Source organism: Motacilla alba, chromosome 1, assembly GCF_015832195.1.
Source record: "Motacilla alba alba isolate MOTALB_02 chromosome 1, Motacilla_alba_V1.0_pri, whole genome shotgun sequence".
Classification (NCBI taxonomy): Eukaryota; Metazoa; Chordata; class Aves; order Passeriformes; family Motacillidae; genus Motacilla; species Motacilla alba.
The window spans coordinates 52,230,044-52,250,828 of NC_052016.1; the positions used below are offsets into that span (position 1 = coordinate 52,230,044).

Here is a 20,785-nt window from a genome sequence, read left to right on the forward strand (position 1 = left end):
TCAAAAATAATCTTTGCAACCTCAAGTGTATCAGAAGTATCATTCCCTCCTCTTTTCCCCCATTCATTTCTATTCCCGATTGAAAGATTTCAAAGTAATTGTTATATTTCTTCCTTATTCACTCAGAACTCTCCAGTCATGGTGTGGTAGAATGAAGGGTATCTATATAACCATCTGATCAAAACTACCAGAGACAAGTTATGCCTGCATGTGCAGTTTGTGATTGCTCAGGAAGTTTCAAAATTTCCTGTGGCTCATATGGTACTTGAGCCATGACCAGGATTCACCCCTGCTAGACCCTCTGACAGCAGCACTGCTGTCCATTTGCTGATGCCCGTGTTTTAGAGGTTGGATCCTCTGTCGTAAGAAACATACTGAGGAACTGGGAATTTCCCCATAGTCCTGCCCGGACAGCAGAGGCGGCCGGCTCAGACTCCCCAGCTGCCAGCTCCATTTCCCCGGGAGTTCCACATTATTATAAGCTACTTCAAGGGAGTTGCAAGTAGCATCGACCACTTGCCCAGCCTGGAGCTGGAGCCCACTCCCTCACGGGCCAGGCGTCCCACAGGAGCATTTGGGAAATAGCGAGTAGTGGAGTGACTCCATCGCGTGTCAGCGCCGAGTCCTTGCTGTGACAAGAAATCCTTCCTGGACCCAGCCCGGCAGAGGGTCAGCACGTGTTGGGCTCCATAACTCCGCTCTCCTGGGAAAGAGGGAGCCGGCGCTTGGATGTGGGATCTGGGCCGGGAGCGGCGACGGGCAGCACGAGGACACCTGAGGGCAGCCTGAGGGCACCGGCGGTGGGCGGGGCCCTCGCGCTGGCCCCGCCCCTCCGCGCGCTGCCGCGCACTTTGCGTAACCCCGCGGTCACGCCGGCGGGGGCGGGTCGCGCGCTGCGTAAACGGCTGCGAGAATCGCCGCCGCGCGCGCTGTTGGCGTAAGCGGCGGGACTTTGCTCCCGCCCCGCCGCCGCCGAGCGCAGCGCTGCCGTCCCGCCGCCATGGCCGCCCCGGGGCCGGTGCGGCTCTTCCGGGCCGCCGCCGCTTCCTCCCGCCGCTGGCTCTTCTCCTCCACCTCGCCGGCAGCCGGGCCGAGGCCGGGCTGCAGCGGCGCTGCCGCTGCTGGGAGGGCAGCGCGTTCGTTCAGCCTGTCTGCCCGGGCGGTGCTCAGGTAAGGGGGTCACGGCCGTGCGGTGCTGGGCGGACTCCATGTGGCGGCTGCCCGGGGGAGCCGGACCCGGCCGGATCTCGGCGCTGCGGCAGCCGGGGCCAGCGGCTGCCTGTGGCACGGGCCGCCCGAGCCGGGCTGGCGCGGGATGACCTTCCCGCCGTGCTCCTGACGGTCCCGGCCCCCTCCTCCCCTCACCGGTGCTTGGCGGTGGCACGGAAGCGCTCCGGGGGCCCCTCCAGCGAGCTGTGCCCCGTGGGGCCCTGCCGGCGCTGCGGGCTGGCTCGGGCGCGGCCCCGCACCGGCCCCTGGCGCGGGTGAGGCTCGGGGTCGGTGTGACCTGGAACCCCGTTGGCACGGCTGGTAACGTTATGGAGCGCTAAAGCAGCGTTCCTGGTGCTTAGACTGGCTTTCTAAGAGGTTATGACCTTACTAAAGCCGCACTCGTTTTTCTTTTTTTCTGTTGTTTGGTTCTGTTAGAGTCTTTTTCTTTTCCCCCGTGAAAAAGTCTGGCTGGATTGTGGTAGAAGTATAGCACATATCAGAGAGATCCTAGTACTTAAAGTGTCTTCTGCCTTTGGTATAGTTTTTCTGTGCTGAAGAGCACTTTTGCATCTTTCTTCATGGAAGGACGGTATGTGACGCTTCGTGCCATGATTTAGGTGACGTGGTCATGTTTGGTCAACCTAATTGATTCTGTGGTCTGATCTAAATGTGCAGAGCTCCTCCTCTCCTCACCAGTATGTGTGAGTAGGTGTTTCAGAATGCATTATATCTGTGGACATGTAATATTTTACACAGTCCACAGCTGTAGTTTGGATGCTTATTACTAGTAGTCACAGATTGTTTATGCACTGCCCTCTGGCTTGTAGTTTGTATATACAAAGATAGATGAGGGTCTACAGCTAACTTTCAGTATTTAAAAAGCAGAAGTTTAAAAAACAATGGACTTGGTTGCTAGAGAAGTAGACTTGGAACAGGACTCAAAATCAGCAGCCCAGCATCAGGGGCGTAGCCTGGCCTGTTTCCAGAAGATTAGGATAGTGCCCTCGACATCAAAGCTGTCTGAATAGTTTGCTTCTGAGCTCTCCTGTAGGTGATCTTTGCCTTTGTTCCAGCAGATACTTTTAATACGGAGAGAGGGACTTAACTTCTGTAGCCCAGGACTACCATATGAGATGAGTAAGTCACTAGTCAGATCTTTTCTCTGAAGGATCCTGCTGGTGATCAGATGATTTTGAGGTCCCTAATTTGCAGTTTTTAATTACAAAAATTAAAGATGCGATGAGTTGACAAGTCTTTTTAAAAGGTATTAAAAGAATCCTATAAAGGGAAAGCATTTCCTTACCTAATAGTAATGTAAGATTTGTAATCCCCTCATGTCTTTCACAAACAGGCTGAATACAGAATGGAATTTATTTGCATTCATTTTGCAAGCACACCAGCAAAAAAAGCTTATGCAAACAAGTGTTTCCAATATTGTTTGTATACTCAGTGTCATAACCTGGCTGAGTGAGTTGGGAGAAGAGGAAAGTTCTTGTATATTATTGTTTTCTCCATTTATGCATAGATTACTTTCTCTGGTCATGATATTTGAGACCCAGTTCCTGACCTTTACATAATCCACCAGTGTTACTTCAGTAAAGACATACTTCATTGTTTGTGTGTGTAAAATTAGCTGTATTTGTGTCTAGAGGATGAAGACATCACTATACAAAACATTACCTGAGGTGGTTCCTGTGAGCAGAGGTTTCCAAGGGTTTCAGTGGAGGCATTATGTTTTCATTTCCATTTCCTCCTTTCTCTTGCTTCTTTTTTATCCCTTATCCTTCCTTTTAATTTCATGGTGAACAGTAGTTATTTCAGAATTCTTTTACACCAGTCTGGATATCTGTGCAATGTCTTTGGTGCACAGCATAATAATTGCATGCTTTAAAGATTAGTTCAGATTTACAACTTCTGTTGATTGAGGCCTGTATAATAGTTTAATTAATGGAACTCCTCAGGCAATTAGGGCTGTTGGATTTGCTGTTTATTAAAAGATCTGAGAATAACAGAGCTGGTCTTACCATGTGCAATACCAGATTAAAGTTATATTTTGTTTGGAGGAATATAAGAGGTGATTCTTAACTTGGAATTAATAGCTGAAGATTCAAAAGGCTAATTCTTTTAAAGGGGAAGAAGTAGTTCTTGAGACTTTTGCAGTATTTACTAATTTTTGCATGAGAGGAACAACAAGCAGCATTTACAGCTCTCTGGTGCTCCTCTGTGCCTTTGCAGTATGCCTAATTTAGGGTATCCTTGTGAAACTTGATAGAAAATGTTGATAGGACTGTGGCAACCATGTGAAGAAATTAATTGTATTTTACATCTGGTGAAAAGCATTTATCTGAGCATGAATTGGGATATTTATGCTTCATGCAGATAACACAAAATAAATTGTGTTTTTCCTGATAATCCCGAGGCTATTCATACTTGCATGGACCTGTCTCATGTTTCGTGTTGATTGCCTGTGACTGGTTCACAGCATGTTGGTATTTGGATAGTTGTTTATCTTGATGCAACAATGTCTGAGTGGACAAACCCCATGTTATTTGAAATTTATATTGTTTCATGTGGGTGAGACTTTTATATTTTTAATGGTATCCCCCAGTCATTGAGAAGATTGGCTCAGTGTGTGTTTTGAATGTCTGACTAGTCTGATTATTGCATACACACACTTCTGAAAGTCTTTGCCCAAGTAAAGCACCAGAGATGTTTTAAATATTTTGGCTAAGTGAAGAGTGATAGAAGGTGACAATAGCAAAAAAACAGATCTGCTGAAAGACTTAAGAAGGCTATATCTAACTTTACACAAATAAGTTTTAATTTCAGTTATAAATCAGGGTGGATTAGGTCCTGTCATAAGATTAAGGACTATGTCAGTTTTTACCAAGTGAGTGACCTGGTGGTGATGCTTCTGTCTGTCCCCTTGCTGTGTGCCACACCACAAGGCACGCAGAGCCACAGTACAGGTCCCCAGCTGGCTGAAGCAAATATCAGATTGTTCCTATTGACAAGGGGATCCCACTGCTGATTCCTTTTTTGTTGTGGGCAGTGGCACTTTTGTCAATTTTGCTTTCTGGTCCAGTTGAGTCTACTTTGTTTTTGATTTTCATCCACATTAGCAAAAGGAGCTGACTTGTGGTAATACTGGTGTAAGGATGATGGCAGCGTGATTTGGAGTGGGGATCACCCGAACCCACACTTTTATACTGTGAAGAGGTTGGTTTAATCTGATCGTGAAACCCAGATTGTGCCATTGCAGCATAAAGTTGCAGTAACACAGCCATTCTGTATGGTATGAATTTCATCTGAGGGTCAGATCTGACTCTGCTGGTTCTGACAGCTGTGGGGTTATTGACCTCGGCTTTCAGCCAGTGCGTTCCCAAACGGAGGTTACTGCAGGACAGAGGGAGCGCTGGAGAGACGAGGAACAAAGGAGCGGGGGCGGGACTGTTCCTCTCCTGGCACTGTGGTGTTTTATCAGATTCAAGTGTAACCACAGCTGAAGACAGTTTCAAGTGTCTTTCGAAAACTGGGAGGGAGTTCACTTGTCATTTACAAACGTTGCAGGGATTTAATGGATGCCCAGACATCTTACTGTTTGGTCCATGGTACTTGTGAGTGCCTAATTCTACAATAAACATATGTTTAGGATATTGGAATAAATATTCAGTACTTGCCATGTCTGTACCTTGGGCAGAGCATACCCAGAAATGCAAGTACACATTGCCTTGTGTCTCCTGTCAGCGTTGTTTTTGTCGTGTTGACAGAAATATTTCAGCAAAGGAGAGTGTACTTTGAGCTCTGGAAGGGCTTTTTGAGGCAGTTTAGAGTTAGACTGTCAGACGTTAGCTTAGGCTCTCAGAATGTGAATCTGTACCTTTCCAGATGCAGTCTAAACCCATCTGACTTAAAGTCCTAGAGGAGGTGGTGAATTTTGTACTGGTTTATCTAAGTGGGTGCTTGTTTCCTTGGTTCTGCTGTGGGAGGTGTTAACATAGCCAAGGAACAAAATGAAAAGCAGAGAGCTTTCTGAAAACCCCCACAGAATGGTTTGCTGGTGGTCCTTGGATAGCACAGGTAATTGTGCAACATAAAGCATATTTTGTAAAGATATATCTTTAAAATTTCTGTATTTTTAATGGTATGTGCTTCAGTTGTGTTCTGCAGGTCAGCAAGGTCAACCCTTCATTATCAATTACAGTTGTGGAATGAATTTATAGTTAATAGTAGCTTGTGGCTGCCTTCTGGAGAGTGGACTGAGGGATGATATGAGAAGAATTGAACATTACATCATAATAAATAATCACAGAGCAATGGAACTCTAAGAGTTGTGGCAAGTGTATGAAGTCTATAGCAACAAACATTTGTTGTTGTTTCATAACAAGCCAGGACTCAGATTGCTAAAAACACATTCTTTTACAGCCAGTTACAAAAATAATTTCTTCACTGATTTTTCAGCATGGCCACTTTCAAATTTTTTCTTTAATATTCAGATGTACAGGTTAGAGTTTTCCAGGGGGCGACTTGATTTTTGACTTGTCTTATGACATAAATCACTCAAGGCCCACAGTTAAGAAGAGTATGGCTAATAATGAAACATGTGGGTCTTAAACATGGATTTCACATGGAAACATACATTTTTGAATTGGCCTTTTAGTTGTTCTATTTTTATCTGTCATCTCTTGGTAGATTTCTTCACTGTCCATCCAACAGGTTTTTGTTTGGCTCACTTACTGTAGGAAAGAAAATAATCTGTTTAAATTTGAACATACTGCTTGTTATTAGTATATCTAAAGCTTTCCTTTAATTTGTGTGTGAAATAAAATATGGAATGCAAAAAATCAGTTTTTAAATGTTAAAACTTTATTCTTAAGACATTTTTGTCCAGACTGCGAGTGAATTTTTTCTTAAATAAACAATTGTGTGGAAAGAAAAGGCCAAAAATTACAAAACCCTCTTTCCTTGAAATCAGTGTAAAAACCTTGTACTTCACTGGAATTAATATTTACAAGATGAACTCCTCAGAGAATCTGTGCCTAAAAACAGCGGAATGTTATTGGACTATTTCCATTTGTGGGAAGAGAGAAGAAATAAATTTTGGAACTAATAAAGTGAAATATCTAAAACTCTAAGCAGAAATGGGAAAATTTAGAATTCATCGTGAATGATAATTATGAGAACAACAGAAAATTCCTAAATCCAAAGCAAGAGTTCACAGAAAAGTGGTGAGAGAAACATTTAAAATTAGCTCATTTATTTGTTAAAAATACAAATATTGTGCCTAAAGTAAACTGTCTGTCTTTGGTGGAAGGCAAAACATCTGGATCCCAAATAGCTTGTAGTGACAAAACATATACCAAGTTGGTTTTTTTCTTATTTTTCATGGTCTTTGTTCAATGTACAACCGTAAAAGCCTGTATGTGTTAAAGGTTTTAAAAGCCAATAACTTAGATTTCTCTCTTCTTGGAGTTGATAGTAGTAGTATCAACTATTATTTTAGTAGTATTCAATCAATTCTGAAGTGCTAAAAAAATCTAGAATTCTTTAATTGTATTATATAATTTTCTTTTTCAGCTCAGAAGATAAAATAACTGTTCATTTCATAAACCGTGATGGTGACAAACTAACAGCCAAGGGAAAACCAGGGGATTCACTGCTGGATGTTGTTGTTGACAATAATCTAGATATAGATGGTTTTGGTAAGTAGATTCACTGAATATTTTATTCAGTGTCTAGAAATTATGTTTCTCTTTATGCATAAATATTTATAGTATCATTCTGATTGCAAAAGACCCTCAACATCATTGAGTCCAACTCTAAATGAATATTTTATATATAAAACCTAGCTGTACTTCACTTCGGTTTTCTCCCCTTTTTTTCCTCCTGCAGGTGCATAGAATATTTTGATTCAAGTTTTAAAAAAACCTTGGGGTGATCTGGGCTTGAGTATTAAAGAGGGGAATATGCACACACCACTGTCATAGTGGAGTCTGAAACATGCCCCCTGCAGTCCTCCTCTGAGCTGAAAGGTTCTGTTCTGGAGGCAACGCAGAACTGGTGCATTTCTGTCAGTGTCTGCTTACCTCTGTAGTCCCAGACTGTCTCAATTTACTATCAGGCTTTTTGAAGCACCACCATATCTATAGCAGAGGAGTGCAAAGTGGGAGAAACAGCCAAATCCATGGCTGTTAGCAGGGAAGAACAAGGAGTTTAATTCTTATTAAAGAACTGGGGTAAAGGAGACCTTGTGAAATTCTAACTTGGTACAAGTTCTGTTAAAAATCAAAACATGAAGAAGTTATAACTTCTCTCTATTTCTTCCAACCCTTGCATTTTCCATAGGAAAATGCACCACTCATAGGATGGTTTGGGTTGGAAGGGACCCTGAAGATTGTTCAGTTCCAAACCCCCCTGCCATGGGCATCTTCCACCAGCCCTTATTGCTCAAACCACTAGACCACATTGCTCAAAAGTATTAGGTAGTTGCAATTAAATACCTTGGGGTATTTATATGAACATGAGCTGAACAATTAATAGAACTAAAGCAGAAAATTCTGCACATTACACAGAACTGAATGTGTAATGTGAAGCAATTGGTGGGAAAGAAAAAGCAGCAGGGTGTTGTAGCACAGTTTGAAATTTGGTGTGTGTTTTAGTTAAGTACAAATAAATTTTACTACCAGTAAAATCTCTGATAAGATTTAAAATCTTATACTCAATATCTGAGACATCTTTTATGTCTGCTGATGCATATGTCTGGGGAAGAAAAACGGTCTCAAATTTGTAATGCAACTAGCTTTATGTATCACTTATTATTCATTTAGGCTTATGGCTGGTCTGCTTGTATTCTACAGTAAATGTTCTCTTGTCAATATTAGCTGTGTTAGAGCATTATGGTAAAGTGGGAAAAAGCAATGCTGTCAATAAAAGGAAGCCAAACTGAAAATTTGGAATACTGTTACAGTCTTTAATCATAATGTGTGCTAGTCCCATTTCAATAACTGCTTGCTAATGAAACATTGTACTAGGGCAGAGAAATAATGTAATAAAACAATGTATGTTCTGTGTTTAAGAAAAAAGTAATGAGAGAAAAGTAAAATGTAAATCCTGCTTATTTGCTTCTATCACTAGGGGGCATCCCATGTGCATTAACAATAATAGATTTATCTTTGTATAAAGGCTTACAGATCTATTGAATGATTCAGCTGCACTCAATTTGTTATTGCCAGTTTTATGGTTGTGGAAGGATCTTCCACTGTTCAGAGAGACTGGTCAGTGTTCTTTCCTTCCCCCCTCACCCCTTCCCTCGCTTCCCCAACATAAATGATCCTTAAGCTGCTGATAAAACAAATTATATGTTTAGCACTTTAATTAAGCTCTGCTTTTTCATGTGTATTTGAAGACATGATATAATTTAAAAATCAAATGTATTACGGTGTCATGCTCACCTTGAATACATGCTTTTGGTTCTGCAGCAGCATGGTGCTTTCTGTGTGGCTCTCATGGTCTAATGATGAGTTCCACTATTTCTTTTCATAGCTGTGGTTATACATACAACCTTGCTTCTCTTATTTCCATGACTACAAAGGTGTTGTGGTCACAGTTTTTGTTCTGCTCTCCCTAGAAATAAGTAAATAAGTGAAGATTGGCTAATGTGTTATTTGATTCTCTCCTGTCAATTTAAATCAGAGCCTGAGGTTTGTAATCTCCACAGTATTTAGCTGTCTCAGTCTTCTTGAAGTTGCATATTTCTTTTTCAACACTGTGGAGAACTTGGTGCCAGCCCAAGATACCGACCAATATAGTGACAGAGACAAATTTGTTGTAGTTCAAACTTTTACTGTGCTGTGGGGGCCTAATTGCTGTAGCAGGTAGGTGGAGTTGTGCTTGTGCTGCTCTGCCCCAGCAACTTACTAGGTCCTTAAATCATACTGGAGCACCTTGCAATCCATGTAGGCCATCTCTCTCTAGCCTGACTGCCTTTATTGTTGTCAATTAGTGTTCTGTTGAGTGAGAAGAAATAAGTATAAAATCCCTCCTCCCTGTACTTCTAAGGAATTGTTTTTGTGTAGCAGGTGTCTGCTGTTGAACTTCTGGAGAAAACCTTCTCACAACCTTGGGAAAGAGAGAGATAACAAGGATCATCATTGGAAATAAATGAAGTAGTGTTGATTGACAGCATTGTCTGCTTTTGCATTCTTATAGTAGAAAGCTATTCTTTCTTTAAATGGTGGGAAGGGAATTAGTTAAGTATTTTAACTGATTATGTAGCATTTTTTAACTAATTACTTAGCATTTAAGTAAATCTTGGTGCTATAGTAACTGTAGAAATGCTATTAATAGTTGAATGCAGAGCAGGTATACGAATGTGTGAATATACAGAACATTAATTTTGCTAATCAACTGAGACTTCTTGTATGAAACAAATACACGTAGGACTTCTTCTGAAATTCATCTGCAATTTGAAACTTGGATTTTCTATTATCTTGACTTATTTTTCTTTAGGTGCATGTGAAGGAACGCTAGCCTGTTCAACTTGTCATTTAATATTTGAAGACCACATATTTGAGAAACTGGATGCAATTACTGATGAAGAGATGGACATGCTGGACCTGGCTTATGGCCTCACAGAAACGTAAGGCAACATAATGTAACATTTCCCTACATTGCTTCTTCAAAGAATGGGAAGAAAAATTTGCAGATATGGCAGTCCAATATTCTTGGAGCACCTTAATCAGCTTTTAATTAATAGATGGATTCCATTACACAAACGGAACTGCCAAGTTTAAAATCTTGTTTTTCTGAATTAGTATTAAAAAGATGTCAGTATTGTTTTTGTGACTGAAAAGTGTCAGTACTTGGTCTACAGAGGGGTCTGGTGTAGAAATGTTAGTGCTAAAGTATGACTGGAAACCCAGTTCCCTCCATGAAAGCTTTGCCACTGTTGTCCTGTGTGTGGATTTTCTTATTCTTGTTTCTCCTCCCTTCTGTTTCCTCTCCCTTTTTAGTCTGTAGCTAGTTAATGTGTTTTATGAATGTGGTTATGTCAGTGTCTTAGGTTTTGGTCAGATCTTCTTTTCAGAGTCACAGAAGGCTTGAGGTTGGAGGGGATCTCTTGAGGTCAGCTGGTCCAACCCCCTTCTCAAGCAGGACCACCTAGATCTAATGCCCAGCACCATGTCCAGACAGCTTTTGAATATATCCAAGGATGGAGACTCCACCTTCTCCAACCTCTCTCATATTTATGTACCAAGGTTTGCTAAGATCCTTCCTCCAAGCCTTCTCTAGGACAAACAGTGTAGAGATGTGTCAGTGTACACACTTGTTGTGCTTTGACTCCTATCATAATGATCCTTGTGCATACAAACCAAATTCCCTTTTGGGAGAAACTGATCCTGAAGTGTGCTCTGACTGCTGATAGGCATTAGGATTAGACTAGTGGTGCTCCAAAGTAAGCCTCTGTTCTGCATCACTCCCACCATCACACATCTCGTAGTTAGAGTGTTAATCCTTATCACAGACCCATTCCTGGTGGGCTGTGGTACTTGCTGGTGCACAAGTAGCCTTTACCACAGAACATGCTCACACAAACAGTAGGCAGCTGTGCCTTATGAGGTTTCATAAGCCCATTCCTTCATGTTTCAACAGAACTGCTTGTTGAGGTTTTTGAGAATCTTTCCAGTGATGTCAGAGCCATTATACCTGGTCTGTATAGCATAGAGTTTGTGTCTCTGCAAAGAAGTACTCTGAATTAACTTGTCTGTCTCCTTATATCAGTAAGAGGAATCCTATACTCATCATTTCTACATGACGTTTTCTCACTTCAGCCAAATTTGAACATTTATGTGAGGTTGGAAAGGCAAAGAAGTCAAGCTATGAGAAACTTGCAGCTTCTTTTGTTTTATCATTTCTCCTGTCTCACAAAAACCCATTTCCAGTTTTGAAAAAAACCCATAAGCCTATTAAGCCTGCCACCTACCATAATAAAAAGAGCCACTTTTAGGTTCAGGGCCAAAATAATTCCTGAATAGCTCTGGAGGCATATGATCTAATAAAAACCTTTTTTCTTTGGTTGCCTTTTAAGTAAAGGTTTAAAGCAAGGAGATTTTACTGGAAAATTGGAAAACAGTAGAAAACCAGAGCTCTGTTTAAATGTTTCTATTTTCCCCTCTAAGTTCTTCATATGAAATGAAGTTTTACACCCTCTGAAGGTGTTTGGTACTTCTATTAGGTTTTTCTAGCATCACATGTTCTTCCTATGGCCAGGGACCTTCCATTTATGTGAGGGGATGACTCTTGGGAAGTCTTAGTCTCCACTAAGATGGAGCTCTAAGTGGCTGGTATTTGCTGCAGGTTGGACTTCACCTGGACTCCTGTGCTGATGTAAATTTGTGTAATGGAGATGCACTTCTATATTCTGTCACAGGTGTAAGCATGGCAGCTTATTCTTGTCAGTGACTGTGTATTTGGGAAAGTTTCAGCCAGCAACTGTCATGGAAGCTCATGATTTTTAAATGGGAGGATTAATTGGGTTAATAAAATGAAATTGTTTTGACTTACTGCAGAACAGTAGAAAGTATTAAGATGGGGGAATGCAAACCCTGGCAAGTTAAAATAAGAATAATAAAGCAAATAACAAGATGAGAAACAGCTTGCAAAAAGTACGCAAATAGTTTTGTTTCTAACCTATCAGGAACAGGAAACATTGTCTACATGCCGAGCCAATGGGTGATGTAGAAGGTGCGCATAAAACAGAAAAAGATAACGCAAAAGAAACTTGTCTTTTATCTCTAGACGTTTTATGGGCTGTCAATGTACTGGAAGGTTTCTTTGCAGAGGGTGTCCTGGTGTATTCTGTGACCTTTCAAACAAATGTGTCCATAGACAGTTAACTAAAAATTAATTATATTATTAATATGAGTCACTGACCTGAAGAAAGATCTTGCAGTTCATGCAGTTATGCAGTTTACTTAGGTCTAGAAATTGTTTATGAAATTTTGAGGTGCAACAGCATAAGAGCAAAGGTCCTGTAAAGGCTAAGTAATTGGTTAAACAACCCCCACCTACCCGGGCCCAGTCTTTAAACAAGAAGTATTAAGCTGCCTGGTAAGAGTATGTGATCAACAGCATGATGTAAAAGTGATTGGTGCTATGTTTTAATTAGTGTGAGCATCCTTGTGAAAGACTTAGGAAAACACAGTGAGGAGTAAGGGTTGTTTACAGTGTTGTGGTAATATCACCTGCCTGTGAAAACATGCACAAGGATTTTATGCTCTTTAGCAATCGGAAATGACATTTGGAGTTAAAAGGCAAATGCAGATAAATGCATATGGAAAGGTGGATAAAAGAGTGGGAACTCTACGTTCTTGAAACAGGCTGTTGGCTAGTTAGTATCTTGCCAGGGACTGGTGCTACGGAACATTGCCCATCCTTGTGGATGTCTTTAGTATTCTATACTTAATGTCCATGTCTCAGTATTTAGTATTTGAATTAAAGTTATCCCAGCAATAAATAAAAGCGGCTTGCGATGTCTGCAGAGTTTTGTTGTAGTATTAAATCTTCTGGTTTTAATTGCTTGTGTGCAACATCTGGTTTTCTTGTGCTGAATGATAGGTATGGAAATGAAGGACGACATCTCCTCTGGTGCCTTGAGTGTTTTACCCTTCTTCTTCCTATGTTTCTTGTCTTTTCACTCTTACTTTTCTGGCTTACACCCAATCTTGAGTTTTTTCATTTGAGAACATTGAATTCTAGATGGAGGAGCTAGGCTTTGTTTTTTTCTGGGTCTTTCATTCAGATTCATTGCCTTTATCTCTTCAGAGGTGCCAGATGTCCCTTGGGAGACCAAGCATCACTCCCTGTGCTGGACTGACCTGTTAGTGACCCACTGAAAAGGGAAGGGTCACCCATATCCTGCATTGTCTCAGTGAGCAGGAAGTACTCAGTTGCAGGACTTTCCAGTGTGCTGAGCTCTGTTCTGGCTGTAAATCCTGGCTATTGCCACACAGATCCTCGTGCTGATGCTCATGGTTCACTCTGTGCTGGATTAAGGCTCTGCACAAGAGCGGCTGTTCCTAGTTCATGGTCTGTTTGGGATGGCTGAATGTTGGAGATGTAAGAGGGTAAATGCTGTTAGATTGCTGGTGGGCTAGAACTAACAATAATGTCCTGTTTCCCCACAGATCACGTTTAGGCTGCCAAATCTGCTTGAAGAAATCAATGAATGATATGACTGTTCGAGTACCAGAAGCTGTGGCTGATGCTAGACAATCAGTAGATATGAGTAAAAACTCCTAAAAGAAAATATCCTAGGGGTTTTAAAGAAGCTTAATTATTTTTATAACTTATTTTTAAATGTGTAATTAAATATGGAAACTTACATAATTGTGAGTTATTTTATATGACTATCAATATTAGATTATTGCTATTTTAATTTTCTTTATAGAACCTCTTATATTTTTACGCTTAAAATGCAATAATACTTCTTATAAGTAATCATTGGATTATAAACATTAGCAAGTGTATTACAGATTTCATATAATGTTATTCTGCCAAAACATTTAATGACATGTAAAAACTGGATCACTTGTACAGGACTTCTTCTAAAACAAACTCTGAGCATTTCTAGGTGTCAGACCTGAATGTGTAAGAGAAAAGAACTTATGGGACTGCACAGGGTCTTTCTGAAGTGTTGCCATTAAAGATGGTGTGCTCAGAGCTAGTTAAAATTCTCAGTAAATATGACAATTCCTCAGCAAATAGTAGATTTTCAGAATAGGAATTTTCCAGACTTTGGAATCTTAATGAGATGTGGCAGATGTTGTCTTGTGAAAATACTGCTAAACCCATGAGTTCTAGGAGCTGTGTTATGGTCTAACCCAGCAGGCAGCTAAATGCCACGCAGCCATCCATTTGCTTGCACCCCACAACTGTCCACTCCCTTTCCAAATGGGATGGGGAGGATAGACTTGGAGGGGAAAAAAGTAACATTGATATGTTGAGATAAAGACAGTTTAATAGGACAGAAACAGAAAGGAAAACAACAGTAATGAGGACAAATAAAATACGTAAAACTAGTGAGGCACAACACGATTGCCCACCACCTGATGAGTGATGCCCAGCCAGTTTCTGGGCAGTGACCCCTAGCAAGGTTTTGCCCCAGTTGATCTTTTGAGCATGACACCATACAGTGTGGGACCTCCTGTTGGTCACTTGGGGTCAGCAGTCCTGGCTTTGTGCACTCCCACAAGGTGAGGTGAGAATCTGAAAAGGCCTTGACTGAGTTGATGCTAAGCCGTGTTTACATAAAAACACCAGTGTGTTATCAGCATTATTCTGATTCTAAATTCAAAGCAGTACTTTACCAGCTACTGGGAAGAAAATCAGCTCACTCCCAGGTGAACCCAGGACAGGTGGATGCAGGATGTTGGCACCTGCAGCTTAACCCTGGCCCAAATGTCAGTAAACCTCAATAATATTTATATTTGACTACACCACAAATACTGCGGTAGACCAGGCTTAGAAGAATGAATCCTTGGGGCTGTGTAATGGGAGAACAATGGGAGAACATACCCAGTGGAATTGCAATTTACCCATCACAAACTCTTATTGTTCTCTGAATATGGCTGAGTTGGGATTGAACAGGGCAATGTTTGTCAGTGTCAGGTTTGTTCTGAAATCTTTATTCCTTTTTAGTTTTGAGCTTGTGCAGGAGGCACTCTGACATTAGCTAGAGTGTTCAGCTTTTGAAGAAATTGCTTGATTCCGGGCCTTGCTCGCAGGATCATTTCAGTAATGGTTGATGGAAAATGACCAAGTTTATTTGTTTCATAAAAATGGCCTAGGTTCCCCAGAAGGTGTGGGGAAACCCCCATGGTGAGATATGTCTGCATTGATGATGAAGAGCTTCCAGTTGAATATTGGTTCAGTCTTTCTAAAGTAGTCCTAATAAAATAATGTTTCTATGACTACTATTATCTCCAACTTTACATAAATACTTATGTGAACTGGCTGTCACCAGTAGTTATTAACTTTTGATTTTTTGGGCATTTATATATATATAAACAAACAATGTTTGTTTACATTTGGGTGATCTAGTGCATTCATTAATGGTTTGAACTGGTAACAATGCCATCTGGACATCTTTTCTTGTATTATTATATGTATGGAGGAGAGAAAAATTATTTTTCCAGTGTCAAATATTGGAATTATTTTGAGCTTCATTAAGAGGAAAAACAAGTTCCTCTTTGTTATAAGAATGAATATTTTCTAGAACTGTATTGAAAATAGATGTGGGTTAGATTCTTTTACTTTCTCTCTTAGTTACCTCGTTTCCTTCTGTTACCTTTCAACTTTATCCTAATGCAAGGTATACTAATTGTGGTCTGCTCAAAACTTGAACATGTAGGGGTTTCAGAATACAATTCTGATGTAATCTGATTCAAACTAAGACTTCAGAATTAAAATTTCTAGACCTTTATGAATTGCAGAGAGAGAAAGGGTAGGGAGAAGGGTGGGTATAAGTTGAAGAAATGTTCTGAAGATGCTGCTGCCTTCTTTTTCTGCTGCTGTGACACTAACCATGACTGAGAGGTTGCCCTCACACAGTCAGACATTAAGGTAAATCTCACCGTGTATTGCCTTTGTCCTGAGCTCATTTATATACAGTTATTACTATTAAATCTTGAGGTTTTGGGTTTTTTTACATGAGACAGCTCATCAGCTTCCAAGAGGGGGAACTGGGGTCATAACCAGATGTGTTGTGCATTTATATATCAGAAAGAAATATGAGGTTTCAGTATACCTGTGAGGTTTAGGGGTAGATGTTAATATTTGTTGAGTTTTGGGCTCTTCTTGGTTTGGTTTTTTTTTGGTTTGGTTATATGGGGGTTTTTTTCCATTGGGTTATTTGAGGTTTTTTCACACAGCACCAGGTATTTCTTGTGGGAATCTTGAAGTGCTTAACACTGTGTTAAACAAATGTGAAACAGCTCCCAAGTGAGTTTTCTTTCTAAGCCAAGGTGGTTTTGTTGTGTGTTTCCTGTGACAGCTTCTCATTACAAAGACTTTGACTCTCCTACAGTGTGCCTGTGGAATGAATCACTCATCGCAGCAAGGCAAAAAAAAAGGACACTTCGAAGTTCATTTTGAATTCTAGAAGTATCCCATACTGCATGCAAATGGAAATCTCAGAACACAAAGGAACTGACTTGTAATCCCTAAAATGCACAGCCCAGAGATACTAGTTTATTGTCAAAATTATTTGCAAATAAATCTTATTTTTAACCTCTTTCTGACACCTCTTGTTTTGTGGAATTTTTCTTTCCTTCTTCTCTAAGCTATTGAATGTATTTCTGGGTGAAAAATGGAACTTATCCATTAATGGTGCACTTCTAAAGTGTAAGTATGAATTCTTGTGCAGTGACACACAGTTATAGCATCAAAATTAGTTGAATACATGTTTATTTCCATGTTCAAATAAAGATTACAGGTAATTTGCTTTCTAAAACCATTTCCTTTATCTGTTAAAAGATGGGGGTCAGTGTGTTTCTTCTGTCTCTCCCCCCTCAAACATTAGGAGCAAATCAAAACTGACTGTTTCCATTGTGTTGTAAACTAAACTTTAAAAGCATGCTCAAAGTCTGGGGCTGGCACAAATCTTTACTTCACGAGCATTGAGGGAGTGGTGGGTTGCTGGTGGGTAAAAAGGTCTTTGCATTGGATTGTGTTTGTGAGAAGGTCAGGCCAAAACCATCCCTCTGCCTTTTCAACAGTGTGGGGCAGCTTTGTGGCCCTAGACCATCCCTTCCCTCTACTGCCCTAAATGGCCGTCAGGCCCAAGCTAGCAGAGTCTGTGACACTTTGTGGTGTGTTTGTGTGGTGTCTGAAGGGGACAGAAGGGTGTGCCTTGCATCATTCCCACACCACCACAGCTTGATCTGTCAGAAGTTCCCATTATCTGGACTGCAGGCTCTTGTGAGAGTGAAAAAGCCAAGTTCTATAGGCAGTTTGTGGCTTTTCAGACAAAAACTAGTTCTTGAAAGTTCATTGGTGTTGGCTATGAGGCTCCAGAGGATTTAAGACAGCTGTGTCCAAGCCCAATTCACATCCCAGTTGGGGGCAAGTTGAAAAGGCCGTGATCAAAAAAGCTGCAGGGAAGAAGCAGTGCTTGCCCTTCTCACAGGTCCAGGCCAGAGTGTGGAGGAGATTTCCTACAGCCTACGTTTTGTCCTTGCACAGGACAATATGGTATACAAAGATAGGCTATACAAAAAACCCATATTTTTTGGGAGAAAAAAGTAGAAATGAATCTTTAAAGGAGGCGAAGAGATGCTCAAGCTGAGTCAGTGAGTCACCAAATACTAGAACACATTGGGAAGAGTGCAGCTGCTTGAGATAATTTCTCCTGAAGTGATCTGAAAAGATGTGAGAGTGGGAAGTTCCTGTGTCGTGGCCGGGGCTGTGGCCTCTCAGGGTGGCTGTGCAGCCCCACGTCCTGCTGTGGGCTGCAGTGCCTCGGTGCTTTCTCTCCCTGTTGTGCTGCCAGGGGAGTGACAAGAGGCACGGTCCGTCCATAAGCAAACAGGCATTGAAAGTATAAACGATGGCATTAAAAGTAACCCTGGGATTTACTTTCTAATCCACTGGCCACCGCTTGCTTTTTATGGAGTTAAGCAGAGGTTTTTGATGTGAAGTAGTCCGCATTTCAAAATGTCTTTAAAAAGTCATTTCTAACCGGCAGTGTTTTAGCATTTGCAGCTTCAACTCTGCATCAAAAAGCTGTTGGTTTATTGTGCTCGGCCAAGCGTCTCTGGGGCTGTCCTTCACAGTTCTGGATGCTCCCTTGGCCCCAGCCCAGCCAGGAAAAGGCTATTCCCTGCAGTTACACCCCCCTGTGCTTCCATGCGCTCGGGTCCAGCCGGCATCCCGTTCCCTGCGCCTACCCCTTCCGCAGCGCGATGCCTCCGCCCCGAGCCGGCACCAGGGCGTCTGCGAGAGATGAGGAAGCGTACAACGGGGTCTGAACGGACTCGGTGCCGCCTTCTTTGGGTCCGCCCAGGTACAGCGGAGCCGTCCCGTCTGTGGCTCTTTCAGAGAACGTGTGCTGCAGGCATTGCCTCGGCGGGTGCTGACCCCAGGCGGTAAATCCCCACAGCACAGCGCTCCAGGGATTGAAACTCCCGCGTGGGAAGCAGAGCAGCCGTGCGGGACAGCTCCGCTCAGGCACCGCCCTGGAGGGAGCGGCTCGCTCTGCAGCCGGCTCGGGTGTCCGGGCACTGCGGGGAGCGCGGGGCCGGCGCTGGAAAAGCGCTGTTGCTGCTTCAGGCCGGGCTGCCGCTGCGGCAAGGCTTGGCGTGAGTGCCGAATCAGCCACAGCTGATAGGAGACACACAGATGCGCGGACACACAGCCATCGGTCGCACGCACACGGAGCGCGTCGCCCGCCATCTGCCCCGGGAGCCCCAGCCCCGCAGGCATCCGCACCTTCGGCCGTGAGCTGCCGGGGAGCCCTGCACCCGGTGGCCGTGGGACTGGTGGCTTCCCTGGACAGTCCTGGGAGCAGCCCCATCACGGGCTCAGGCGGCTCCGGTGGCCAGGCGGGTTCCCCTGCTTGTCACGGTGCATCTGCTTCCATGTTTGCTTCCACCAGTCACGTAACCTAACGCTGTTCAGCGTGGGACATTTGTGCTCCTGGTTTCTCCAGCACTGCATGTATTACACGTGAGAAGTGGTAACAGCCGGGGGTGCTGGTGCCATGTTAAGTAACCTCTTCCAGATACTCCAGGGAAGTCTGCAGGCACCTGTGGCAGCTGTACCTGCTTGCAGCTATGGCTGATGCAGTTCTCCTCTTGGCAGCAAACTGCCACTGGCAGCTGGGGTCTGAAATCTCCTGGTTTGGAGAAGTCTGCCATCTCACCGCAGGTGATACCAGGCCTTCGGTTTGATGAAAAATGCCTCTTCTTAAGGATCTAAGTTTTGGATCAAACAAATATCCAGGTAAGTTGGATGTTCTTACTCCATCCAAGTGCATCTGAGCAGACTCAGGGGCAGGTTAGCAGCTCATTTTCATTTTACTCTTCTTCAAGGAGCAGCCCTACTTTGCACGGGTAAGCTAGCGCAAGCTTTTCATATGGTGAGCGCTCACAGGCTTTACTGGGAATGGCTTGGAAGAGGAAGGGCATTCCCATTCTAGAAAACTCTGACTGGAGGGGAGAAAGAGACCAGACACAAGATCACAGTGATGCAGCTGCAGCTTCTCAGATCCAGGAGAGAGGCAGACATGTCCCACCCAGGGAGTAAGAAACGAGTTTTGGCTGCAGATTAAAGGAGAAGGTGTCATTTCAGAGGAATGTTTAGCAACAGATGAAAATAGCTATGAAAGAAAACAAATGGTGTCACAGAGACAAGGAATATGGTAGCTCAGAGTGACAGGGAAGCTTGTTTGGACTGTGGTTCAGTTCCAGAGACTGATGACTGTCAGGAGGGAGCACAGCAGGGGATGGCTGGAGCAAGAGAGTCTCTGCTTCAGATTTCAGCACTTTTTGTTTTTTCTCCCAGCCTAATTGAGTTGTTACGATCATCACAGCTTTTGAAATTGCATCAGAAAATCGGGAAATACATGTTTTGTCCTGGCATGGAGAAGTCAAAGCAATCAATGTCCTTGTCTTGAAGTTTCCTGCCCTTCTGGGGCTGTCCTTCAAGGAGGAGGGCAGCAACAGGAGGCTCTGAGGCAGAGGCCTGGGGAACAGAGCAGAGCTGCCCTGAGGGTAAATGTTGACCTGGTAGGGAAGCTCAGGAATCTGGGATCTCCCTCTGCTGAGTGATGTATTCAAAAAATGTTTTTACAGCTTGAAGAGCTTGTGTCTGAGCATTCAGTGTGAGCTTCATATTAAATATTACCTTCGTTAAACACCTCATCACTAGTGTTTTATTCTCTACTATTTTGCCTTTTATCAAAAATTTGGTTAAAAAGGTTGGGAAATACCAACTTCTGAGTTGCCTGTTATAGTACTTACTTTTGGAGGTAAAAATGCTTAAAGGGGGCACAAGACACCAGAGATCTTTATCGCAGAAGTGGAGGGGGAAAGCCGATTACTGGGGAACAGGAGTTAATTCTTAGAGTAAAAGTACAGAGAAACCACCAGATATTTGCTGTGGTATTTCCCTGGTTATATAACTGGGTAATCAGTGCTGCCAACTGCCTGGCACTAGGCTGCTCCAGGTTTACCATAAAGCCACCATATATAATACTTTTAATCCATTTCCACTTCCTTCCAGCTGAAAGGTTTCCATAATGGCTCTAATCACAGGAAATTTGTAACATTAACATTCCGCTGAGGGACAGGTACCAGAAGTTCTTACTCTCTGGCAAAATAATTTCCCCAAATTTTTTGGCCAGTGGGTGAAAAACCAGCTCAGCTTGAGCTGCAGTGAAACCTGTGCAATTGCAACTGACCCAGGGCCTGGCATACTGACCAATGCAGGCACAGGCAGCAGTTCATGTTTTCTGCAATGAGATGCTGTTTACCAGACCAACAGGGATGTTTTAGCTCCTTCAAACCTGGAGTGC

General features: G+C 42.6%; 1 protein-coding gene across 1 annotated transcript; it reads left to right on the forward strand.

Moving 5' to 3' along the window:
• The first annotated feature begins 894 nt into the window (after nt 1-894).
• FDX1 (ferredoxin 1) lies at nt 895-16,511 on the forward strand. The gene is made up of 4 exons (XM_038126923.1): nt 895-1,170; nt 6,790-6,914; nt 9,721-9,850; nt 13,398-16,511. Exons 1-4 carry the CDS (start codon nt 1,001-1,003, stop codon nt 13,510-13,512), a joined length of 540 nt encoding a protein of 179 aa, XP_037982851.1. The 5' UTR covers nt 895-1,000; the 3' UTR covers nt 13,513-16,511.
• Nucleotides 16,512-20,785: the final 4,274 nt, after the last annotated feature.

Excerpts from the sequence above, each read along its gene's own strand:
- FDX1 (XM_038126923.1), top strand. The coding sequence starts at position 1,001 with ATGGCCGCCCCGGGGCCGGTGCGGCTCTTCCGGGCCGCCGCCGCTTCC. Across the intron at positions 1,171-6,789 it reads TCTGCCCGGGCGGTGCTCAG|CTCAGAAGATAAAATAACTG; the intron begins GTAAGGGGGTCA and ends TTTCTTTTTCAG. Across the intron at positions 6,915-9,720 it reads TCTAGATATAGATGGTTTTG|GTGCATGTGAAGGAACGCTA; the intron begins GTAAGTAGATTC and ends ATTTTTCTTTAG.